This window comes from Echiichthys vipera (assembly GCF_963691815.1).
Source record: "Echiichthys vipera genome assembly, chromosome: 15".
NCBI classification, from domain to species: Eukaryota; Metazoa; Chordata; class Actinopteri; order Perciformes; family Trachinidae; genus Echiichthys; species Echiichthys vipera.
Genome location: NC_139840.1, coordinates 26012647 through 26033559, shown reverse-complemented (window position 1 = coordinate 26033559; position 20913 = coordinate 26012647). Strand labels below are relative to the sequence as shown.

At 41.5% G+C, this 20913-nt stretch overlaps 1 protein-coding gene across 2 annotated transcripts; it reads left to right on the top strand.

Annotated features, from left to right (window-relative positions):
• Window positions 1–4803: 4803 nt before the first annotated feature.
• LOC310958279 (myosin-7-like) lies at window positions 4804–19661 on the top strand (the record flags this gene model as incomplete). Of its 2 annotated transcripts, XM_083929140.1 has the most annotated exons (37): window positions 4804–5004; window positions 6829–6972; window positions 7915–8071; window positions 8910–8937; window positions 9047–9152; window positions 9478–9570; window positions 9678–9741; window positions 9834–9932; window positions 10066–10169; window positions 11108–11246; window positions 11343–11461; window positions 11625–11774; window positions 11859–12029; window positions 12120–12429; window positions 12534–12607; window positions 12716–12921; window positions 13003–13126; window positions 13222–13358; window positions 13453–13708; window positions 13787–14029; window positions 14102–14278; window positions 14375–14520; window positions 14616–14706; window positions 14790–15179; window positions 15461–15587; window positions 15673–15791; window positions 15881–16077; window positions 17007–17190; window positions 17311–17476; window positions 17556–17680; window positions 17780–18088; window positions 18176–18379; window positions 18479–18775; window positions 18893–18997; window positions 19093–19188; window positions 19274–19408; window positions 19641–19661. In XM_083929140.1, 37 exons carry the CDS (start codon window positions 4804–4806, stop codon window positions 19659–19661), a joined length of 5814 nt encoding a protein of 1937 aa, XP_083785266.1. The 2 variants fall into 2 exon arrangements, with proteins under 2 accessions (XP_083785266.1, XP_083785267.1); XM_083929141.1 differs by lacking the exon at window positions 19641–19661 and having other exon boundaries at window positions 12546–12607; window positions 19274–19414.
• Window positions 19662–20913: the final 1252 nt, after the last annotated feature.

The following is a 20913-nucleotide window of genomic DNA, read 5'->3' as shown; positions in this document are numbered from 1 at the left end:
AAATGACCTCAGAACCGCCGTAGGCCTTGTGCTCGTACACTTGCGTACGCTCGTGCTCGTACATGTGCAAACGTGCTTTACAAAAGCCCACCTCTCCCAAACGGGCCGTGGCTGGCAAGCGGGCCGCAGCTGGCAAGCGGGCCGCAGCTAAGCGTGGTACGGTTGCATTCACACTGGTCAAAGGAACTAGACTTTAGCCGTGGAACCTGTTTGGACACAGTACGGATGGACAGTGTGAGTGCGACCTAAGCCACCTTTTATAAGGCCAACCTAATAAATCAATATCAGTTTAAGTGTACACTATATTAAGAATATTTTTATCTCTTAAAACTGCCGTCAGACAGCCCTTTCTAACGGGAAACTGAAGCTATGACTTCATCTATGCCCTTGTCAAAGCCACCAGACTCCACTGACCAAAACAGTCATTTTTCCTCGCAGAACACACAAGTTGCTGGTCTACCACTGTTATTTTTGTTTGTTTCTAATCCTCTAAAACACCAAAATCAAACAAATAAACTAACTGATCGAGGCCAACTGAATTTCGTTTCAACCTCTACCTTTAGATTTGTCTTTATAAGAGTCAAAGGACGCCAGCACCGGTGATAAAGGTGTGTGCTACCCTTGGCCCTACTGAGACACCCCGATCTCCTCGCCGTAAACACTGGGAGCTTCTTTCCACATTAACATCAATGCTGTCATCACATCTGGGACCATATTTCAGTCCTTCACAATAAAATGAGATGCTCCAATAACTCCAAAATGTGCCGTAAAAAGCTCCTTAATGTCACTTTTAAAAGTAAATCACCATTTGAGCCACACCCTCAAAAGTTCTTTCTGCTTTCTCTTATTAAAGTTCCCTTTTTATTATAATTGGACATGTAAATGGCCATGAAAATATATGAAAATTCTCTTGTAGAGTCTTACAAGTGTGTAACTGAATTCTACTTGCACCTCGGTGGCGATCCCCCAGGAAAAGTGCTGTGGAAAGACTAAATACTACGTCACAGGGGATATGTCTGGATAGGGAAAAAAACAACAAATGGCTGAAAAGCTGTAATTTCTAACAACATTCAACAATATTTACATATATTCAGTTTCACAACAACATTATAAAACCTCCAGTGTCTGAAATATACCAGCCACATTCCTGTAAGACTGAGAGACTAAACAGGAAAAACACTTGTATCAGTTCAAGTTGTTTGTCTAGCCGCGGTGATTATTTTTTCCCCGTGACTGCGTCTTCTGTGTATGGTTCAGCTCAGTTCTAGTAAAAGTGAGCCCTTATCTCCTCTGCTGCTATCAGGCTGAAATGCCACTGATGGTGTGGCCGGTAAATAGACTCCAACACAGTATTTGGGGTCTGGTATGCAGCAGGAGGCTGATTGTTCAGGCAATGTATCAAACAAAAGGTTTATTAATAACCATCACACCCAGAGTATTAATAAACTGTGCACATGCTTAATACCAAAATGATGAGAGCACGATGGCGAGTGCAGCTTTCTGTAGATTGACAACTTGACCGGGACTTTTATTTTAAGTGAAAATGTAAGATACATTTTTTAATGTAAAATACACGCACTTAACAACAATGTTCACCTAAAAAGAAGCAGCTACTGATCTTTAGTTTCAATTAGTTATTTCCTGGGAACACAGACGTGTCCACTCAGCAGGACCTTTATCATTCATCTATTGGGACAAATGCAGAGTTACAGAGTGATGATGTATATTTATGAATCAAAAGTGTTGTGACTTTAGACTTTTGAAGTATTAAAAATGAGAAAATATGCTAGAACTCTTGATTTGCATGATAACAGATCTCATTTAAACCAATCAAACTGTTTGTCCTCAGAAAAAGTTACATTTGTTTGTGGAGAGCTGAAAGAGTTTGTTTTATTAATTTCTTTATCTTATTAGATTATTAGGGTTAGGGTTAGGTCTTTAGGGCAACAAAAAAACAGATTGGAATGTATTGGAATGATGTGAAATGAATTCTACATCTGAGGTTGTACAAAGTTCAGTAAGTCGAGGTTGATGAACTGGGATTAGCTTAGCTTAGTTTGGGCTTAAACTAGCTAAGCTTAATAGTTTTACTGCAAAGTCAGTGCGGTGACATGAATCAGCACCTGGTGAAGGTATACATGTAAGAATTGACTGCATTAATGTTCTTTTGTAAAAAAACGAATACACAAACTGCAATATTCAATGCTTTCTCTCACTGGTGGATGACCCTAATTCTGCTCTTTCTAAAAAGTGCAGAGGGCGACTTCTCTAGCCCAGATCTTGATACTACTACTGATTAAAATGGTAGTGGTAGTCTCGTTTTATGTCTTTAGGTCAGAAGTGACAGCACTGATCACTGAGAGAAATCCCTATCTTATGCCATTTTCTCCTATATTTCAGTTTTCAAGTCCCCGATTTCTCTCCACACATCTCAGTGCTGCCCACGGGAGATGCAAGCAGAGAGGCAAGGAAGAGAAACGGGGAGGTATGAGTTTAGGACCTCGGAGCCGTCGTTTTAAAGTGACATCAAACTAATGTTTGTGTCCAAACTAGTCCTTGCCTACTGTGCAAATAAAGAGTGACATATAGGCCTATAAAATAGTGTTATTTTATGAACACTAATACACTCACGTCACTCTCTCTTCACATAAAATCCGGCAATGCGGCGCCTTCCTTTGGGGTTAGCGGAGGTGTGGTTGTGTTTATTTTGTGCAGAACATAACCACTGTGAAACGATCGCAAAAAAAACGTTTTATTTCTCTGATTCGTGGCTATGATCTTGCAAGCGCCGCTCTCTCTCTTCATTCACTGTCTAGCTCGCTTCACCACTGCTGCTTTCTCTCTCTCTGTCACGCTTTTTAAAAATTATATCTCAAGCGCTATAAACACTTCCGCAGGAAGGACACACCGGTTTATCCTCACTTGTAGCTGCTCAAACAAGCCTCCTCGCTCCTCGAGATGCACCGTTTGGAATTTGGACATCCTTCAAGATGGAGACTGATTTCCTGGTTCAAGAGCCAAAGATGCAAGGAGCCTGGGAGGCACAAAATCGAGACTTGAGACACAGCTATGGTGCTCTGCCCTTTCTTTGAGTGCATGTAAATTGTTCAAGAAAATTCAGTGCATCCTTCTGGTCATTCAACAGCAGTATTCTTAGAACACGATATTTCCCTAACAGCTGAAATACATGGGCACTGTACAGCGCTATTCCTTCTACGTGCAGCTACGTGGCCCTCCAACAGGTGAGAACTGCATAGGACTGTGTAAAAAAACGAGCACAGTCTGTTTAAAGATGATTCAGATACAAACATATCTGTACCAGAGGGCAATATGAAGCAGCAAAGCTTCCAAACCTGCAGGATCAACTGCATTATCACTTAGCGGCGCTCAACTTGCAAACGGTACGGATGGGAGACGGTGTAGCAGGTAAAAAAGAACACCACTGCGCCCCGCTCGCATGTATAATGCACATCCATTCCTCTTGTATTTTGGCTGTAAGGGTTAATGAGGCATGGTGGAGTGAGGCAGTTTATCTATTTAGTTGTTGGTTCATTTTGCCATCAGTACAAAAACAGTTTAGCCAGACCCCACTTGTGACAGTCGCACACAAAACGCAGATATTTAAAATGACACAAATTTGATATACTCTGTATTGGCAATTTTATAAATCAATCTATGACCTAGGTATGAATTTGTTCCTTTCTTGTTTAATTTAAACCCTATTTTGCTCGCTCACAGGCAATAAATAGCATCTGGTTTATATCTATGCATGTTCCTCGCTCGGAAAAACAATTTAACACAGAGATGACAGAAAAATATGTGTGGTAGAATTAGAGATAGAGAGGCTACGCTCGGATGAGTCACAGACGAGTTATGCAGGAGAAAGTTCCTGGCACTGCTCCCGAAAAATCACATTATTTGGATGTGAGCAGAAAGGGCAGCCAGACCTGAGAGCCCTGTCAGAAGTGATGAAAGTGATGGCGATTACCACAATGTGTGTGTGTGAGGGTAAAGGGGGGCATGTGTGGAAGCAGTGTACCTGTTGAGATGTGTGTGTGTGTGTGTGTGTGTGTGTGTGTGTGTGTGTGTGTGTGTGTGTGTGTGTGTGTGTGTGTGTGTGTGTGTGTGTGTGTGTGTGTGTGTGTGTGTGTGTGTGTGTGTGTGTGTGTGTGTGTGTGTGTGTTAGTAGGTCAGGGTGGCGCCCTTGGCCTTGTAAGGCAGGGTTATCTGGGGGTTATAAATTTCATCCCTGCCTTCCCTACAGGTCTAGCAGATGCTTCCTCTTCACCTGGCCTCTGTAAGTTTGCACTGCTGCTTGTTTATTGTGTATTCACATGTTTTTATACTGTATTTTAATTTTGTCTAATCTAAAAGTAAATCGAATTTGAATTTGATCTCATTCAACAAAATAGAGGTGACATTTTTTATATTTGAAGCATAGCTAACACAAGAGTGAACATTTTAAGATTGAACTAATGATCTGACTAATGATGACTAATGAAAATAAAAAAGAGATGCCTGTTATCTCTACAAATATTAACACATTTTAATTAAGTTAGTACGAGTCAGCCACTGTAATCCAGACATTTCACAACATCCTTAAAATATCCTGCTAATGGTTTTCTCTGCCCGCTTCAGGTCACTGACGTACTGAGTCTGAGCTCACCTGTCATCTGAGTTGAATCTACCGGTAAATTCTTCTTTCTTTCAGATCAATTTATATGTTCAGATAAAAATAAAATATATCAACAGATATAGACAGAGTGATTCATTTATCATCTGTACTAACACATTAGTGCAGCCATGGGGGATGCAGAGATGTCTGTGTTTGGGAAGGCTGCGTCGTACCTGAGGAAGTCGGACAGGGAGCGTATGGAGGCCTCCACGCGGCCCTTCGACATAAAGAAGGAATGCTTTGTCCCAGATCCAACGGAAGAGTTTGTGAAGGGAACCATCACCAGCCGAGATGGAGACAAGGTCACTGTGGAGACGGAGCGTGGGAAGGTCAGTGGTTACATTTGACTCTTGAGATATTTATACTATCAAAAGCACAAATGTGTTTCTTATTATGTATGAGTAGTTGCACTGATGAAGTTACCGGTGCCATCAACCTAAATCCTAACTTTAACAAGCACATCATGCATAAAATAAGCTTAAGCACAATGCTGAAATACAGCACTTATAATAATAATAATCTGGGGGAATCAGAAGTTGAAGGCAGGCTGTAGACAGAATTTGTAAACTGGTAGAGATGAAATCAAATCACATCTGTGTGAATGAATGAATTCCCAATAAAAAGGCAATAACTTGAAGTTAGATACATGTTTTGTCTTAACTAGGGTTGGATTTAAAGAATCCATTTACTGATACAAATCAATTTTCAATTTTTTCATAAATCTTGAATTGATCTTTTAGAAGACCAAAGGAAGCCTCTGGCACCAAGCATGTAATGCTAGTCTGTAGGACATAAGAGAGATAAAGATTGTTAATAAGTCAGGTTAACCTTTTGACTTCAATATGTCACTCACTGACTGTAGAGTCTGCAGAGTTTCACTTTGTGTTGACTGCTCAATAAAAAGTACATTAATGCTTAATAACTTCCCTGGGGTCAGCTTGTGAACATTATTAATTCTAATAATGCACCAGGTTAGAGGGTTTCTTGTCCAATTTGCAGCATTAGTTCTCAGAGAATCTCTTTCATACCCAAGTAAAATTGATTGTATAACGTAAACAGTCCTAATCAAATCAATATTGAATAAAAAAGGAAATCTAATCTGGGCGACTGTGGCTAAGTGAGAGAGCAGGTCGCCCTCCATTCGAGAGATTGGTGGTTCAATCCCCACCTCCCCCGGTCCACATGTCGAAGTGTCCTTGGGAAAGACACTGAACCCCGAATTGCTCCCTGTGCTGTGCATGGGTGTGTGAAAGTGGTGTGAATGGTCAGATTAGATGGTCTGTAGCTGTCCACTGCCATCAGTGTGAATGTGACAAACACTGTGATAGTGCCTTGAGTAGTCAGAAGACTAGAAAGGCGCTATATAAGTACAAGTCCATTTACCATCTTTTGAATTAGTATTGATTCAGGTGATCAGTGGTGAGACCCAGCCCTAGCTTTAACCTACATAGCATGCCAAGAGTTAAGCCCTGTCAAATCCAGAGAGAGCTACACTTCAGTGTACTTGAAAATGCCCCAGAGAAAAACTAAATCCATCCTAACTGGTTCACTCAACAGGATCATAGCAGCACAGGAAACACATTAAATGTGCGTTTAAAGAGATATCCCGCTGATTTAAATCCAGCTCTGTGTCATGGCAGTGTTTGCAGATGAACTGTGTTTGGCTTCCCTGCATGGCAGTAGCGCCAGAGCTCGGACCCCCACTGCTCTCTCTCAGAGGAAAGCCAAATACCATTAATCTGAAAACACTGCCATGGCACAAAAGCTGGATTTAAATCAGCAACGTATCCACTTGAGTCCAAGTGTGAGTCCTTGTCTGGGAGCAATGTTAATCTGAGTGTAACTCTGTGTGATTCAAAGCATCTATCCCTGAGTGAGAGAAATTCAAATGGGTACAACTGCAGTTAAAGTGTCTCCAGTAAGTGTGTGGTGAAATGAGGCATCAGCCATCTGGCATTTACACTGTGTGGCTTTGTAATGTTACCCTAGCAATGATGACAATAACAGGGTCAGCACATGCAGGTAACATATACAACAGAAATTCTTTGAATGTGTCGCTTACTAACTCCAAAAAAACATTTCCAGGGGAAATTTTTGTGACAGTTACATATTAATCAGAATATTATTGATTAATCATGTTAATCATTCCTTAGACTGTGGTGGTCAAAGACCCAGAGATTCTGCAACAGAATCCTCCGAAGTTTGACAAGATCGAGGACATGGCCATGTTGACCTTCCTCCATGAACCCGCTGTGCTGTTTAACCTCAAAGAGCGTTATGCAGCATGGATGATCTACGTGAGTAGTCAACAACAAGAAGATGCATCCATGGTTAATTATGCACCTATTCTTAAAGGGTAATTCCGGCGCAAAATCATCCCATGGCCTTTTTCGGCACATCCATGCATCAAATAAGCCATCGAGACAGTTTTTTTTTTTCGTGTTCCAACTATTAACGGAAAAATCTGGAAGAGTCGCTAACAGCCGGACGTGGCTAACGGTGATTAGCTTGGGGCAGTACGATGAAGGCATTGAAAGGTCTTTTTTAACCACTAATACTGCTGAAAATAACAGCAAACCTCTGCAGCAGCAGCAGAAGAGTCATTACACATAAAATGAAGCACCAACAACGCAGTTAGTGAAGCCAGAGTTTATTAAAAGAGTGTTTTAAAGACTTACGTACTGGCCCCGGTACCAGCTCCTCTCATTGTAAAGTCCATTCAAGTGGATTACCAAAGTCAATCCCAAAGGAAGGAGCCCATTGGTGCTTTCTTTTGTGTGTAGGGACTCTTCTCATGCTGCTGCAGAGGTTTGCTGTTATTTTCAGCAGTATTAGTGGTTAAAAAAGACCTTTGAATGCCTTCACCGTACTGCCCGAGCTTATCCATGTTAGCCACGTCCAGCTGTTAGCGACTCTCCCGGATTTCCCCGTTAATAGATTTTACTCTAAAAAAACTGTCTCAATGGCTTATTTGATGTATGTAATTTTCGAAAAAGACCCTGGGATGATATTGTGCTGGAATTACACTTTAAATATATATTTTTCTACTGTTATTAGTTCTCTCTTTAAGACAAATCAAAACAATAGAGTGTAAGTCACAGGTACATTAATCAGGAATGAGTGAATAGTGCATTTAAAAAAACCCTGAAATCATCTGAAATAATTCAAAGCACAACGTTTCTTTTAAAAATGGCCAGTGGTTGATGCAAAAACAGCAATCATTTGTTGGCGTTTCACAGACCTACTCTGGGCTCTTTTGTGTGACTGTCAACCCCTACAAGTGGCTTCCAGTCTACAACCAAGAGGTGGTTGTTGCCTACAGAGGAAAAAAGAGGGCTGAGGCTCCTCCTCATATCTTCTCCATCTCTGACAATGCCTACCAGTACATGCTGGCAGGTAAAAACTAACACGACAAATAATGTTCTCGGTAATTTTTGTTCCATGTACCGTAATTTCCGGACTATAAAGCGCACCTGACTATAAGCCTCATCAGCTAAATTTAGGGGAAAATACAGATTGCTCCATATATAAGCCGCACCCGACTATAAACCGCAGGCGTTTTGATGTGTAATTACCGTAGTATATAGGGGTTCCTGCTACCACGGAGGGGATTGTCGGGACAGAGATGACTGTTTGGGAACGCAAAGCGTCCCATTTATTAACAATAAATCTTTCAATCATTCAATCAAACTTTCACATCTTTGACATGGCGAACAGCATTCGTGCAGAGTACAAATAATACAACGGTGCAAAGTAATACAAACCGCTCGCCTGTAACACAGCAGTAAAAGTGCAGTCCCGCGGCCGTTTACGTTATCAAAATAACCAGCCATTCATTGATGTCAAGGGTACGTGCAGCAGCTCTATTTCCTTCTTTGACAGCCAGATCGATTGCCTTAAACTTAAAAGCAGCATCATATGCACTTCTCCGTTTGTTCTCCATGTTGAGGGTGTTTGCATGAACACTTCCTTCGCGCAAACTGTCGCTGAAGCTCTCCTACTCTTTGTTTTGCTCTCGTTACCTGGCGCCAGATGTCTGCCTCGGTCTCGCGCATCCTCGGTAGCAGCGCAGTACCTGGTTACCGTAAGCCGTAGAAAAGCCGCACCGTTGTATAAGCCTCAGGGACCAGAACGAGGGAAAAAAGTAGCGGCTTATAGTCCGGAAATTACGGTAACAATGCTGACAAAGTATAACACTGACAAAACCTTACCTTCTGCAAACTTGTCTTTGTAGACCGTGAAAACCAGTCAATTCTGATCACGTATGTAATGTCTTATACTTGAAATGAAAAATGAAATAAAATTCAATGCTCTGAAATAAAATCCACATTATGCCACTGTAGGTACTGATCATTGACTTTGCAATTACAGTGGAGAATCTGGTGCAGGAAAGACTGTCAACACAAAAAGAGTCATTCAGTATTTTGCAAGTATTGCAGCTGGAGGAATGAAGAAAGACCCCAATGCCAAGGACAAGGTAAATAATAAGCTCTGTCAAAGGTGTGAGTTGTCCGAGGGGTTCTGGTGAGCCAACTCTTACCCCTTTAACTAAAATGGAATAGATTTGCCTTACTTTCTCATTTAAATCAGATACAAAGTAACACTGACAAGAAATCTTCTCTATGCACTGGCGACCATCAACAAACAATGACTTAAACTCCTTTCATGATTTCTACTGTAATAATTTGTAGGTAACCAAGTGCTTCAAACTTTCAAAGACTGCCACCAGAGGCCGCTTAAGCCTCTTTGTGTAGCTGTAAAGATTGATTACAGACTGAGCATACATTGTTCCTCTCTGACAGGGCACCCTGGAGGATCAAATCATCCAGGCTAACCCGGCTCTGGAGGCCTTTGGTAATGCCAAGACCATCAGGAATGACAACTCTTCAAGATTTGTGAGTGTCTAATCTTTGTGTGACTAAATATTATGTATTCTGTTCTGTTGTCAGTGGCAGCAGATAAAGGTTTCTTTAAAAATACTGTACAAACTTTATTCTTTCAGGGTAAATTCATCCGGATTCATTTTGATACCAGAGGAAAGTTAGCTTCTGCGGATATTGAAACATGTAAGAAAAAGCATGCATATTATTCTATTTATGTTTTATAACATAATATAGTTGATTTTACACATTTTGTTCTGGTATTTGTCACTTGTCAGATCTTCTGGAAAAGTCTCGTGTGACCTTCCAGCTCAAGGCTGAAAGAGATTACCACATTTTCTACCAGATTCTGTCCAACAAGAAGCCTGAACTCCTGGGTAAGTGCAAGGCTGTGGCTCTTTTGTGTCTCAGTGGTGGTTTGCCACCACAGAAAGAATGTCATTGGCTTTTTCATTGTAGTTGTTTGTCTATTTTTCTGACATTGTCCCACCCTTTCTCTGTGCCCTCCAGAGATGCTGTTGATCTCCAATAATCCCTATGACTACGCCTTCATCTCTCAGGGGGAAACCCAAGTGGCCTCCATTGATGATGCAGAGGAACTGATGGCAACAGATGTCAGGCTTTCACTCATTCCTCTTTTTAGAATTTTACATTCACCTCTAGTTACTAAAGGACTTGCGCAGGATTCATAGCAAAAACAACTAAGTGGTAAAACACGATAAGACAATAAAATACAATCCAGAAAATCCAGTTGGAGGAAAAAGATTGATCAGAAATCAAAAACACTTTTTAATACGCAGAGTCAGGATTTTAAACTCTAGAAAGTTATCATGGCAACTGTTTAATCTGTCATCTATCTTTCCACGATTGCGTAGTAGAAAAACAGCATTCAGGTTATAAAATAATCTACCAGGAATAAGCCTGTTAATGTTCTCATTTGTCCAGCTCAATGTTATCCTCAAAGCAATTTCAGTCAAAAGCAACTGGACTGGTTATTGTTATCTAGGAAGACGTTTCACCTCTCATCCAAGAGGCTTCATCAGTTCATGTACGCATCTGACCAGGCTGGGACTGGACTGATGCGTACATGAACTGATGAAGCCTCTTGGATGAGAGGTGAAACGTCTACCAGGAATGTGCACTTCATGTATTGGATTGGATAATAATCTAGCTGGAGGATATCACGATGCATTCCAGCATAAGTTTAACCAGGTTAAATTTTTTTTTTTACGAATGACTATGCGTTGTTTTTCACTGGACCTCTACGTTGGCATCTCTGCATTGTCCACTGACTTGCTCTATTGATGAATGAAGGGGGTTCAGTTTTTCTTCTCGAGAGCTATAGTTGGTCTGAATGTGGCCTTATGCTGCGTTCACACATACAAGTACAAAGTAGTAAGCAGTCTCCGACCTCTCTGAAGATCTCTGTTTATGCTCTGACTGCACAGTTACACAAGAAAGTTATTCTTCTCTTATTGCACATGTTTATAACTTTGATGAAATGTATATTACCTCTATAAATGTTGAGAGGTTACCGTGTGTTTCTCCGCAGAATGCCTATGATGTGTTGGGCTTTACTCAAGAGGAAAAGAACTCTGTGTACAAGCTAACTGGTGCTATCATGCATCACGGCAACATGAAGTTCAAGCAGAGGCAGCGAGAGGAGCAGGCAGAGGCGGATGGCACTGAAGGTCAGCGAAGCACTGTTTATCAGGTTGTCTCAGAATCAACCACGAGAGACACTGGCCCAAGTAGGCAGTTTTACAGCATTCACTTTCCTTCTTCAGATGCTGACAAAATTGCATATCTGATGGGCCTGAACTCTGCCGACCTCATCAAAGGTCTCTGTCACCCAAGAGTCAAAGTAGGAAATGAGTGGGTCACCAAGGGACAAAATGTTGCTCAAGTAAGAAGCAAAATTAGTCAAATTAAATAGTTCTTATACACAAAGGTTCAGTACTCAATACAGGAACACATTTTATTTTCTATCTGCAGAAACTGAAAGGTTAAGGCTCTTAAGCGTATTCATTTGTAAGCGCGTTATTATATATATATTGCATGTTTCACAGGTGACCTATGCAGTTGGAGCTCTATCTAAGTCTGTTTATGAAAAGATGTTCTTGTGGATGGTGATAAGAATCAACCAGTCACTGGAGACAAAGCAGCCTCGTCAGTACTTCATTGGTGTACTGGACATTGCTGGATTTGAGATCTTTGATGTGAGTTATCTTATTTGCACACAATAAACCAGCCCTCTTTCAACATAAACTGGTTGGAAAAATCTATGTTTTCTCTCTTTGCAGTTCAACACCTTTGAGCAGCTGTGCATCAACTTCACCAATGAAAAACTGCAACAGTTTTTCAACCACCACATGTTTGTGCTGGAGCAGGAAGAGTATAAGAAAGAGGGCATTGAATGGACTTTCATAGATTTTGGTATGGACTTGCAGGCCTGTATTGACCTGATTGAAAAGGTGAGACACAGGGATGTTACATGTTCATGAATACAAATTAATTCTAAAAAAGGTAGTCTGTTAAAACCATTAGATTTTTTGTTCCATCAGCCCATGGGTATCATGTCCATCCTTGAAGAGGAGTGCATGTTTCCCAAAGCCTCTGATACCACCTTTAAGGCCAAGCTCTATGACAACCATCTGGGGAAATCTGCCAACTTCCAGAAGCCCAGAATTGTCAAAGGAAAACCAGAGGCCCATTTTGCCCTGATGCATTATGCAGGAACTGTTGACTATAATATCAACAACTGGCTGGTGAAGAACAAGGATCCTTTGAATGAGACGGTTGTAGGACTCTACCAGAAGTCTAATCTCAAGCTGCTATCTGTGCTCTTTGCAAATTACGCTGGAGCAGAATCAGGTATGAATAAACTGAATGTCAATGGCATGAATATATTGCTTGGAAATTACAATGTTTTTTTGTCTAGCTATGCGGTTAAATTCTGAGGTTATTTATTTGAACAGCTGATGGTACAGAAGAAAAAAAAATTAAGAAGAAGAAGGGATCGTCATTTCAGACTGTGTCTGCTCTTCATAGGGTATTGTGTATGACTTTTTTTTATCCGAGCATGTGGTATTTTTATGATGCTGAATTCTTTAACAGTATTTATCAGTATTTATACATTTATGCTTCATCATATTAAAAGGAAAACCTGAACAAGCTGATGACCAACTTGAGGTCTACTCACCCTCACTTTGTGCGCTGCATCATCCCCAATGAGACCAAGACTCCTGGGGCCATGGAGAACCCTCTGGTGATGCACCAGCTGCGCTGTAACGGTGTGCTGGAAGGCATCAGGATCTGCAGAAAGGGTTTCCCCAACAGGATCCTCTATGGAGATTTCAAACAGAGGTATATTAGCTAATAACTGTATAAATTCAAACAGAAGTTAAATATTCTGTTTGTAATATGATATTCTATTTTATTTATGAGATATCGCATCCTGAATCCTGCTGCCATCCCTGAGGGTCAGTTCATTGACAGCAGGAAGGGAGCAGAGAAACTGCTTGGATCTCTCGATATTGATCACAATCAGTACAAGTTTGGACATACCAAGGTATCATCTAAAGTTGTTCTGATATTGGGTACAAGAAACATTCACGTAGTAGATGGAGAAGATGGCAAAAAAAACCCAACCCATTGCTGTTCAAGGTGTTCTTCAAGGCTGGTTTGCTGGGTCTACTTGAGGAGCTGAGAGATGAGCGTCTCTCCAAAATCATTACTGGTATTCAAGCCAGATCCCGTGGTCTTTTGTCTCGTATTGAGTATCAGAAGATGGTGGAACGCAGGTATCTTTTGTGTCTAGCTCGTCTTTTAAGATTCAAATGTTATTGATTTGTGGTGTACAGTTAACTTCCAAGTTATTTTAAAATATATTTTTAGAGAAGCACTATTGGTGATCCAGTGGAACGTCCGTTCCTTCATGGGGGTCAAGAATTGGCCGTGGATGAAGCTGTTCTTCAAGATCAAACCTCTGTTGAGATCCGCTGAGTCAGAAAAGGAGATGGCCAACATGAAAGAAGAATTCCTGAAGCTGAAAGAGGCTTACGCAAAGTCTGAGGCCCGCAGGAAGGAACTTGAAGAAAAAATGGTCACTCTTCTCCAAGAGAAGAACGATCTGCAGCTCCAAGTTCAATCTGTATGTTTAAATAGTCAGTATCATAAATACTAACAATGTCCACCATTAACTAATGCTGTGCCTTTTAAATAATAACAGGAGCAAGACAATCTGTGTGATGCTGAAGAAAGATGCGAGGGGCTGATTAAAAACAAAATTCAACTAGAGGCAAAAGCTCAAGAGCTGACAGAAAGACTGGAGGATGAGGAGGAGATGAATTCTGAACTGACAGCTAAGAAGAGAAAACTGGAGGATGAGTGCTCTGAGCTGAAGAAAGACATCGACGACTTAGAGTTAACTCTGGCTAAAGTGGAGAAAGAGAAGCACGCCACAGAGAACAAGGTATGCCATCTTAACTTTACCATTTGTTTCAGCAACTTAGTCATCCAGTAACTAACTTTTCTTGGTTCATAGGTGAAGAACCTGGTTGAAGAGATGTCAGGTCAGGATGAAATCATTGCTAAGTTGACCAAGGAAAAGAAAGCCTTACAGGAAGCTCATCAGCAAACGCTGGATGATTTGCAGAGTGAAGAAGACAAAGTCAACACTCTGACTAAGGCTAAGACTAAGCTGGAGCAACAAGTGGATGATGTAAGACTCCATGTCAAAGTTGTACTGCTTAGATTATATTGGAAGTCATAATAACCAAACGATTCACAAATGCTGTAATGATGTCTTTGCATTAAGCTTGAGGGGTCTCTTGAGCAAGAGAAGAAGGTTCGAATGGATCTTGAGAGAGCAAAGAGAAAGCTGGAGGGAGACTTAAAGTTGACCCAGGAGACTGTAATGGATTTAGAAAATGACAAGCAACAGCTGGAGGAACGCCTAAAAAAGTAAAAAATTCATAATGATATTTTTCATTCAGTATGGTCATTAAATATTGTGGACAATTTTAATGATCTAACACTGATTTAACAAAATCCTGCAGGAAAGACTTTGAGATCAGCCAGATGAACGGCAGAATTGAAGATGAACAGGCCATGATCATTCAACTCCAAAAGAAGATAAAAGAGCTGCAGGTACAAATGTGCACTAGTTGGTCTAAATTGAATGTTAACATTTCCCCAAAGAGTTGCCACATTTAAACATGTTCTGACATTAGGCTCGTGTAGAGGAGCTGGAGGAAGAGTTGGAGGCAGAGCGAGCTGCCCGAGCTAAGGTGGAGAAGCAGAGAGCAGATCTGGCCAGAGAGCTGGAGGAGATCAGTGAGAGGCTGGAGGAGGCTGGCGGAGCAACATCTGCCCAGATTGAAATGAACAAGAAGAGGGAGGCTGAGTTCCTGAAACTTCGCAGAGACCTTGAAGAGGCCACTCTGCAGCATGAAGCCACTGCTGCCACGCTCAGGAAGAAACAAGCTGACAGTGCGGCTGACCTGGGAGAGCAGATCGACAACCTGCAGAGAGTCAAGCAAAAACTGGAGAAGGAGAAGAGTGAGCTCAGACTGGAGCTTGATGATGTGGTCTCCAATATGGAACAAGTAGTTAAGTCTAAGGTATGTGTGCTTGAAGGAAAGATTCCACCCTGGTAGAAATAACTGACAACCAGGTAGTTAAATTAATGATGAGTTCAATACTTACAGGCGATGCATCAGTAAACTGTGAACATGAACACCTCCAACTTAAATGTTATTGTTTTTATTAGGATAGGTAGACGAAATCCTCGGTCCCTTGAATCTGGAATTGGAAGTTTAAAGTAGTAAATAAATGTCATGAGATGTCTTATATTGAAAAGTAGTAAACGGTGCCTGTGAACTATGGTATATCTCTTTTGAAGATTACCTTGGAGAAGACCTGTAGAACTTTGGAGGATCAAATGAATGAATACAGAAACAGGTGTGACGAATATCAGAGATCCCTTAATGACTTTGGCACCCAAAAAGCCAAGCTTCAAGCTGAGAACGGTCAGGGTTACTCTTTTCACTTGAAATAATCAATTTGTTTAACCATGAACAAAATGGTTCTAAAACTTAACTTTTGCCTCTCTAGATGAGCATTCAAGACAGCTGGAGGAGAAAGAATCACTTGTTTCTCAGATGACCAGAGGAAAAAATGCCTACAATCAACAACTTGAAGATCTAAAAAGACAACTAGAGGAGGAAATAAAGGTATAGAAATTGCTAAACGTATTTATTTATCTTCACGACTCAAGTCGCATGTCCAAGAGAGATTACCCACATTATCAATATTAATTCAGGCCAAGAATGCGTTGGCCCATGCAGTGCAGTCTGCTCGTCATGACTGTGACCTGCTCAGGGAGCAGTATGAGGAGGAGCAGGAGGCCAAGGCTGAATTGCAGCGCAGCATGTCCAAGGCTAACTCTGAGGTGGCTCAGTGGAGAACTAAGTACGAAACTGATGCCATCCAGAGAACAGAGGAACTGGAGGAGTCCAAGTGAGTCCTGCACATACAAGAACATACAGGTGTATTTTAAATATAATGTAAGATAAGACTTATAAAGAACAACACCTAAAGAAAAAAACATCTGGTATGGTGTTTCCCATAAATGTGGCTCTATGGGTCATGCTAACTTTAAACCAAACACTTGTCTCTATGTCAAACCAAAAGTAGACAAAGAATAAAGTAGCCACCTGGAACTGCATTGTGATCTACATCCATATATGATCACAGTGGTCAATGTCAGATACTGTTTATTTATGGCCCGTCGCACATTCCTTTAATAATATTGCTTTTCACAGTATGTATTGTAATGGCTTTTTCTCACCAACCGGCCTTGGCCAGTTTATTTTTGAGCAGTGAGACATCATTGGCAATGTTGATCAAAGATGCATATTCATTTGTTGTGTTAGGTGCTCACAGCTGAGGACACTGTCATCCATGGACACATCTAGATTTTTCAAGCCTGAGGCAATAAGGCAGAAAAGTAAAATGACTCATTAACATCCTCATGACAGTCCATGGGTAATCAGGCTTTGAGTTTCCTTAGAAGAAAGTCTTACAGTGAGAGTCAGCCTCGAACATCTCAACAAACTGGTGTGCTTGGATGAATGCGGCAGCCACCAAGATGACCCGGATGTAGATCCCTCTGCAGTTAGCTATAATGGCCATTTAAGGGAGCTAAGCATTTGAAATGATGCATGGGTAAGAGTTAGGTTAAATCCTGTTTATTTGGAAAGCTGTAGGAGGCTCAGGTATCTTGCCCTAATATACAACGTTTTATATATATAAATTGCAACGTAAATCCAAATAAAGCTGGGCACCTTTGTTGAATTTCATTCTATATCTCTACCATCTTCATTCCCTGTACTATCTCAAACAGAACCCTTAAGCACCAGTGGATAAGACTTGTTTTGTTTTTCCAGAAAGAAGCTGGCTCAGCGTCTGCAGGACGCCGAGGAGGCTGTTGAAGCAGTGAATGCTAAATGTTCATCTCTGGAGAAGACCAAACACAGGCTGCAGAATGAGATCGAAGATCTCATGGTGGATGTGGAGAGGTCCAATGCTGCTGCTGCTGTTCTGGACAAGAAGCAAAGAAACTTTGACAAAGTATACCTGCATTTTCTGAGTGTCAAAAGTATCATTACACAGGGTCTCCTCAAATAATGCACATTTGCCAAACTATAGAGAGCTTGATGTGGTGATTTAAATGTGTATCTTAATGTCTAGGTCCTGTCTGAGTGGAAACAGAAATATGAGGAGTGTCAGTGTGAGTTGGAGAGCTCTCAGAAGGAAGCCAGGTCTTTGAGCACTGAGCTCTTCAAACTGAAAAACTCCTATGAAGAATCTCTAGATCAGCTGGAGACCATTAAAAGAGAGAACAAGAATCTTCAGGGTAATATACCAGCGAATGTGTCTAAACATGCAATACACATTGCATATGCCATATTAAATACATCTTCTTTCATACACAGAGGAGATTTCAGACCTCACTGAGCAACTTGGTGAGGGAGGAAAGAGTATTCATGAGTTGGAGAAAGTCCGTAAGCAGCTGGAGCAGGAAAAGAGTGAGATTCAGTCTGCCCTTGAGGAAGCAGAGGTAAGACTCACATATGTGTAGTTCAAAATGGAGCTTTAATTCGGAGAATAGTTGGATATACCTGTATATTGTTTGACAAACACCTGATGTCTTTGTTAGGGTTCTCTTGAGCATGAGGAGGGCAAGATTCTCAGAGCCCAGCTTGAGTTCAACCAGATTAAGGCTGACATGGAGCGTAAAATAGCTGAGAAGGACGAGGAGATGGAGCAGAGCAAGAGGAACCTGCAGAGGATGATTGACACCCTGCAGAGCTCTCTTGACGCCGAGACTCGCAGCAGGAATGAGGCCCTCCGTTTGAAGAAGAAGATGGAGGGAGACCTCAATGAGATGGAGATCCAGTTAAGCCAGGCCAACAGGCAGGCAGCTGAGGCCCAGAAACAACTGAAATCTGTCCATGCACATCTGAAGGTAAAACAGGGGAAATAACTTTCTTTTTTGCTAGTATCAGTTATTAAGGTGGTATCTTTGTAACTAGAGGTTTTTTACATTTTCCAGGACGCTCAGCTCCAGCTTGATGACTCTCTTCGATGCAATGATGATCTAAAGGAGAACAATGCCATTGTTGAGAGACGCAACAACCTGCTTCAGGCTGAAGTGGAGGAGCTCAGAGCTGCTCTGGAGCAAACAGAGAGAAGCCGCAAACTGGCTGAGCAAGAGCTGCTGGACGTTACTGAAAGGGTGCAGCTACTGCACTCACAGGTATGGCAGATCACAGACCAAGAATTTGTTTTTTAATGTTTTAAATGTTGCTCTAATAGTAAACTGTATAACAAAATTGCCCTAACTGTATAATAAAAGAACACTAGCCTGATAAGTCACAAGAAGAAGCTGGAAGCTGATACATCTCAGCTTCAAACTGAAGTGGAGGAAGCAGTGCAGGAGTGCAGGAACGCTGAGGAAAAGGCCAAGAAGGCCATTACTGATGCTGCCATGATGGCAGAGGAGCTGAAGAAAGAGCAGGACACCAGCGCTCACCTGGAGCGTATGAAGAAGAACATGGAGCAAACCATCAAAGACCTGCAGCACCGTCTGGATGAAGCTGAACAGATCGCCATGAAGGGGGGCAAGAAGCAGATTCAGAAGCTTGAGGCGAGGGTGAGTATTTCTTTCACATTTGTGATTTGTTTGGTCTTGTTGTTTGGATTGTATTTGGTCATCCGTGATATTGAATAAATGATTAGTTATCTTATATTAAATATTGTCCCTAACCAGGTGAAGGAGCTGGAGAATGAGGTGGAAATGGAGCAGAAGAAAAGCAGTGAAACTGTTAAGGGTATCCGTAAATACGAGCGCCGTATCAAGGAACTCACTTATCAGGTTTGTATTATGTAGCTAGTTTCATTAATCTGCATATGGGGTTTAGGTTCTTTGAAAGGAAATTAACTTTGTAACCTTATGTCTTATCTCCACAGACTGAGGAGGACCGCAAGAATGTTGCCCGACTCCAAGATCTTGCAGATAAGCTGCAGATGAAAGTTAAATCCTACAAAAGAGCTGCTGAGGAGGCTGTAAGTGTGGACATTTGGGAAGTCAGTCTTTATTCGGCTTCTTACCCAATCAATGTGTAACTACATTTATTTTATTCATAAAAAGGAGGAACAGGCTAATGTTCATCTTAGCAAGTTCCGCAAGCAGCAGCACGATCTGGACGAGGCTGAGGAGAGAGCTGACATCGCTGAGTCTCAGGTCAACAAGCTGCGTGCCAAGAGCCGCGATACTGGCTCCAAGGTTTGAAGCATGAACAGCGTCCGACCCTGGCACATGCCGCCCTCTGTTGGCTGCATTTAACATGTTGCTCTTCTTTCAAGTATTAGTATAAATAAGGGCTCAGTAAAGTGAAGTGTTTGAGTTTATATTAGTCTGTTATATACATTAGTTTGTGGCATTAAGGCAAAACTAATCTGAAACCCTAACAGCTGTTTCTCTTTTTCTTTCTTTCCACCTCCCCCGGCTGTAACAGAAAGGGTTTGATGAGGAGTGAAGCTTTGGACCCTCCAGAAACCCTTTTGCCTGCTGTGTACTTTAGAGCAACATTGGCGTATTAGGCCCACATTGAAAGGGCGAAAAAAATCTGAGACTGCAAGAATAAAGCCGTATTATTTTGAGAGAAAAGTCATGAGATTGTGAGCGTAAAATACTTATTTAATTATAATAATATTTCAAGAAAAGAATTACCGTATTTTCCACACTATAAGGCGCACCTGAAAACCTTCAAATTTCTCAAAAGCCGACAGTGCGCCTTATAATCCGGTGCCTTATATATGGACCAATATTGAGCCACAACAGGTCTCGCACCTATGGTAAGCAGCCGCCGACTCTATTTTCCCCCGTAGAAGAAGTAACGTGCGGTGCATGTTGAGATATATGACTGCCCGAAGCGTGCCGTTTCATTTCCATGTGTGTGTTTGTGTAAAGAGCCCAAAATGGCTCCTGTTAAGAGACACGCTTACGACGCAGAGTTTAAACTCAAGGCCATTAGTCACGCAGTAGAACAAGGGAATAGAGCAGCAGTCAGAGAGTTTAACATGAACCAATCAATGGTGCCGAAGTGGAGGAAGCAACAAGACGACCTCCCCTGACTGTTTTGTTGACATTCCCTTTAGCGCAGCTCCATCTAATGGATGCAGAACGTAACCCCAGCCTCGACTTTAGCGTCTATTCTATGCTCTTTATAATGTGGTGCGACTTATATATGAAAAAAGTTTCAAAATAAGCCATTCATTGAAGTTGCGCTTTATAATGTGGTGCGCCTTATAGTGCGGAAAATACGGTAAGTTGAAATTTTAGGTGAAACAAGTACATATGTTTATTCTCGTAGTAAAAATTTGTGTCAAAGGAGTGATGTTTCACCAATAAAGAAACTTCAGAGAAAATGAAGGCAGTTCAACATGATGTTTTGATGCAGCAGCTGGAGTTCAGCAGGGATCTGGTTCTTATAAAGCTCAGTAGGCTTTGTGTAAATGATTTGAAATGCAGCCAGAATCTACCCTACCTCTCCTTTGGTCTGCTGTGATTATGTTATTATTATGCGCTCTGATGATATGGAAGTATCTCAGTGGCACCACCAACTGACCGACATCTAATCCTGGTACTCTCTCCGGATGAGATGTAGTTTAGGGAAGTGGTGCTCTTCTGATCAGGTATAAACCTCCTCATTGTGTGGCTTATCTTCCACATAAATGCTAAATTCAACACATCGCCACTTCCCTCAGCTTTTCAATGGGAAGTGTCCT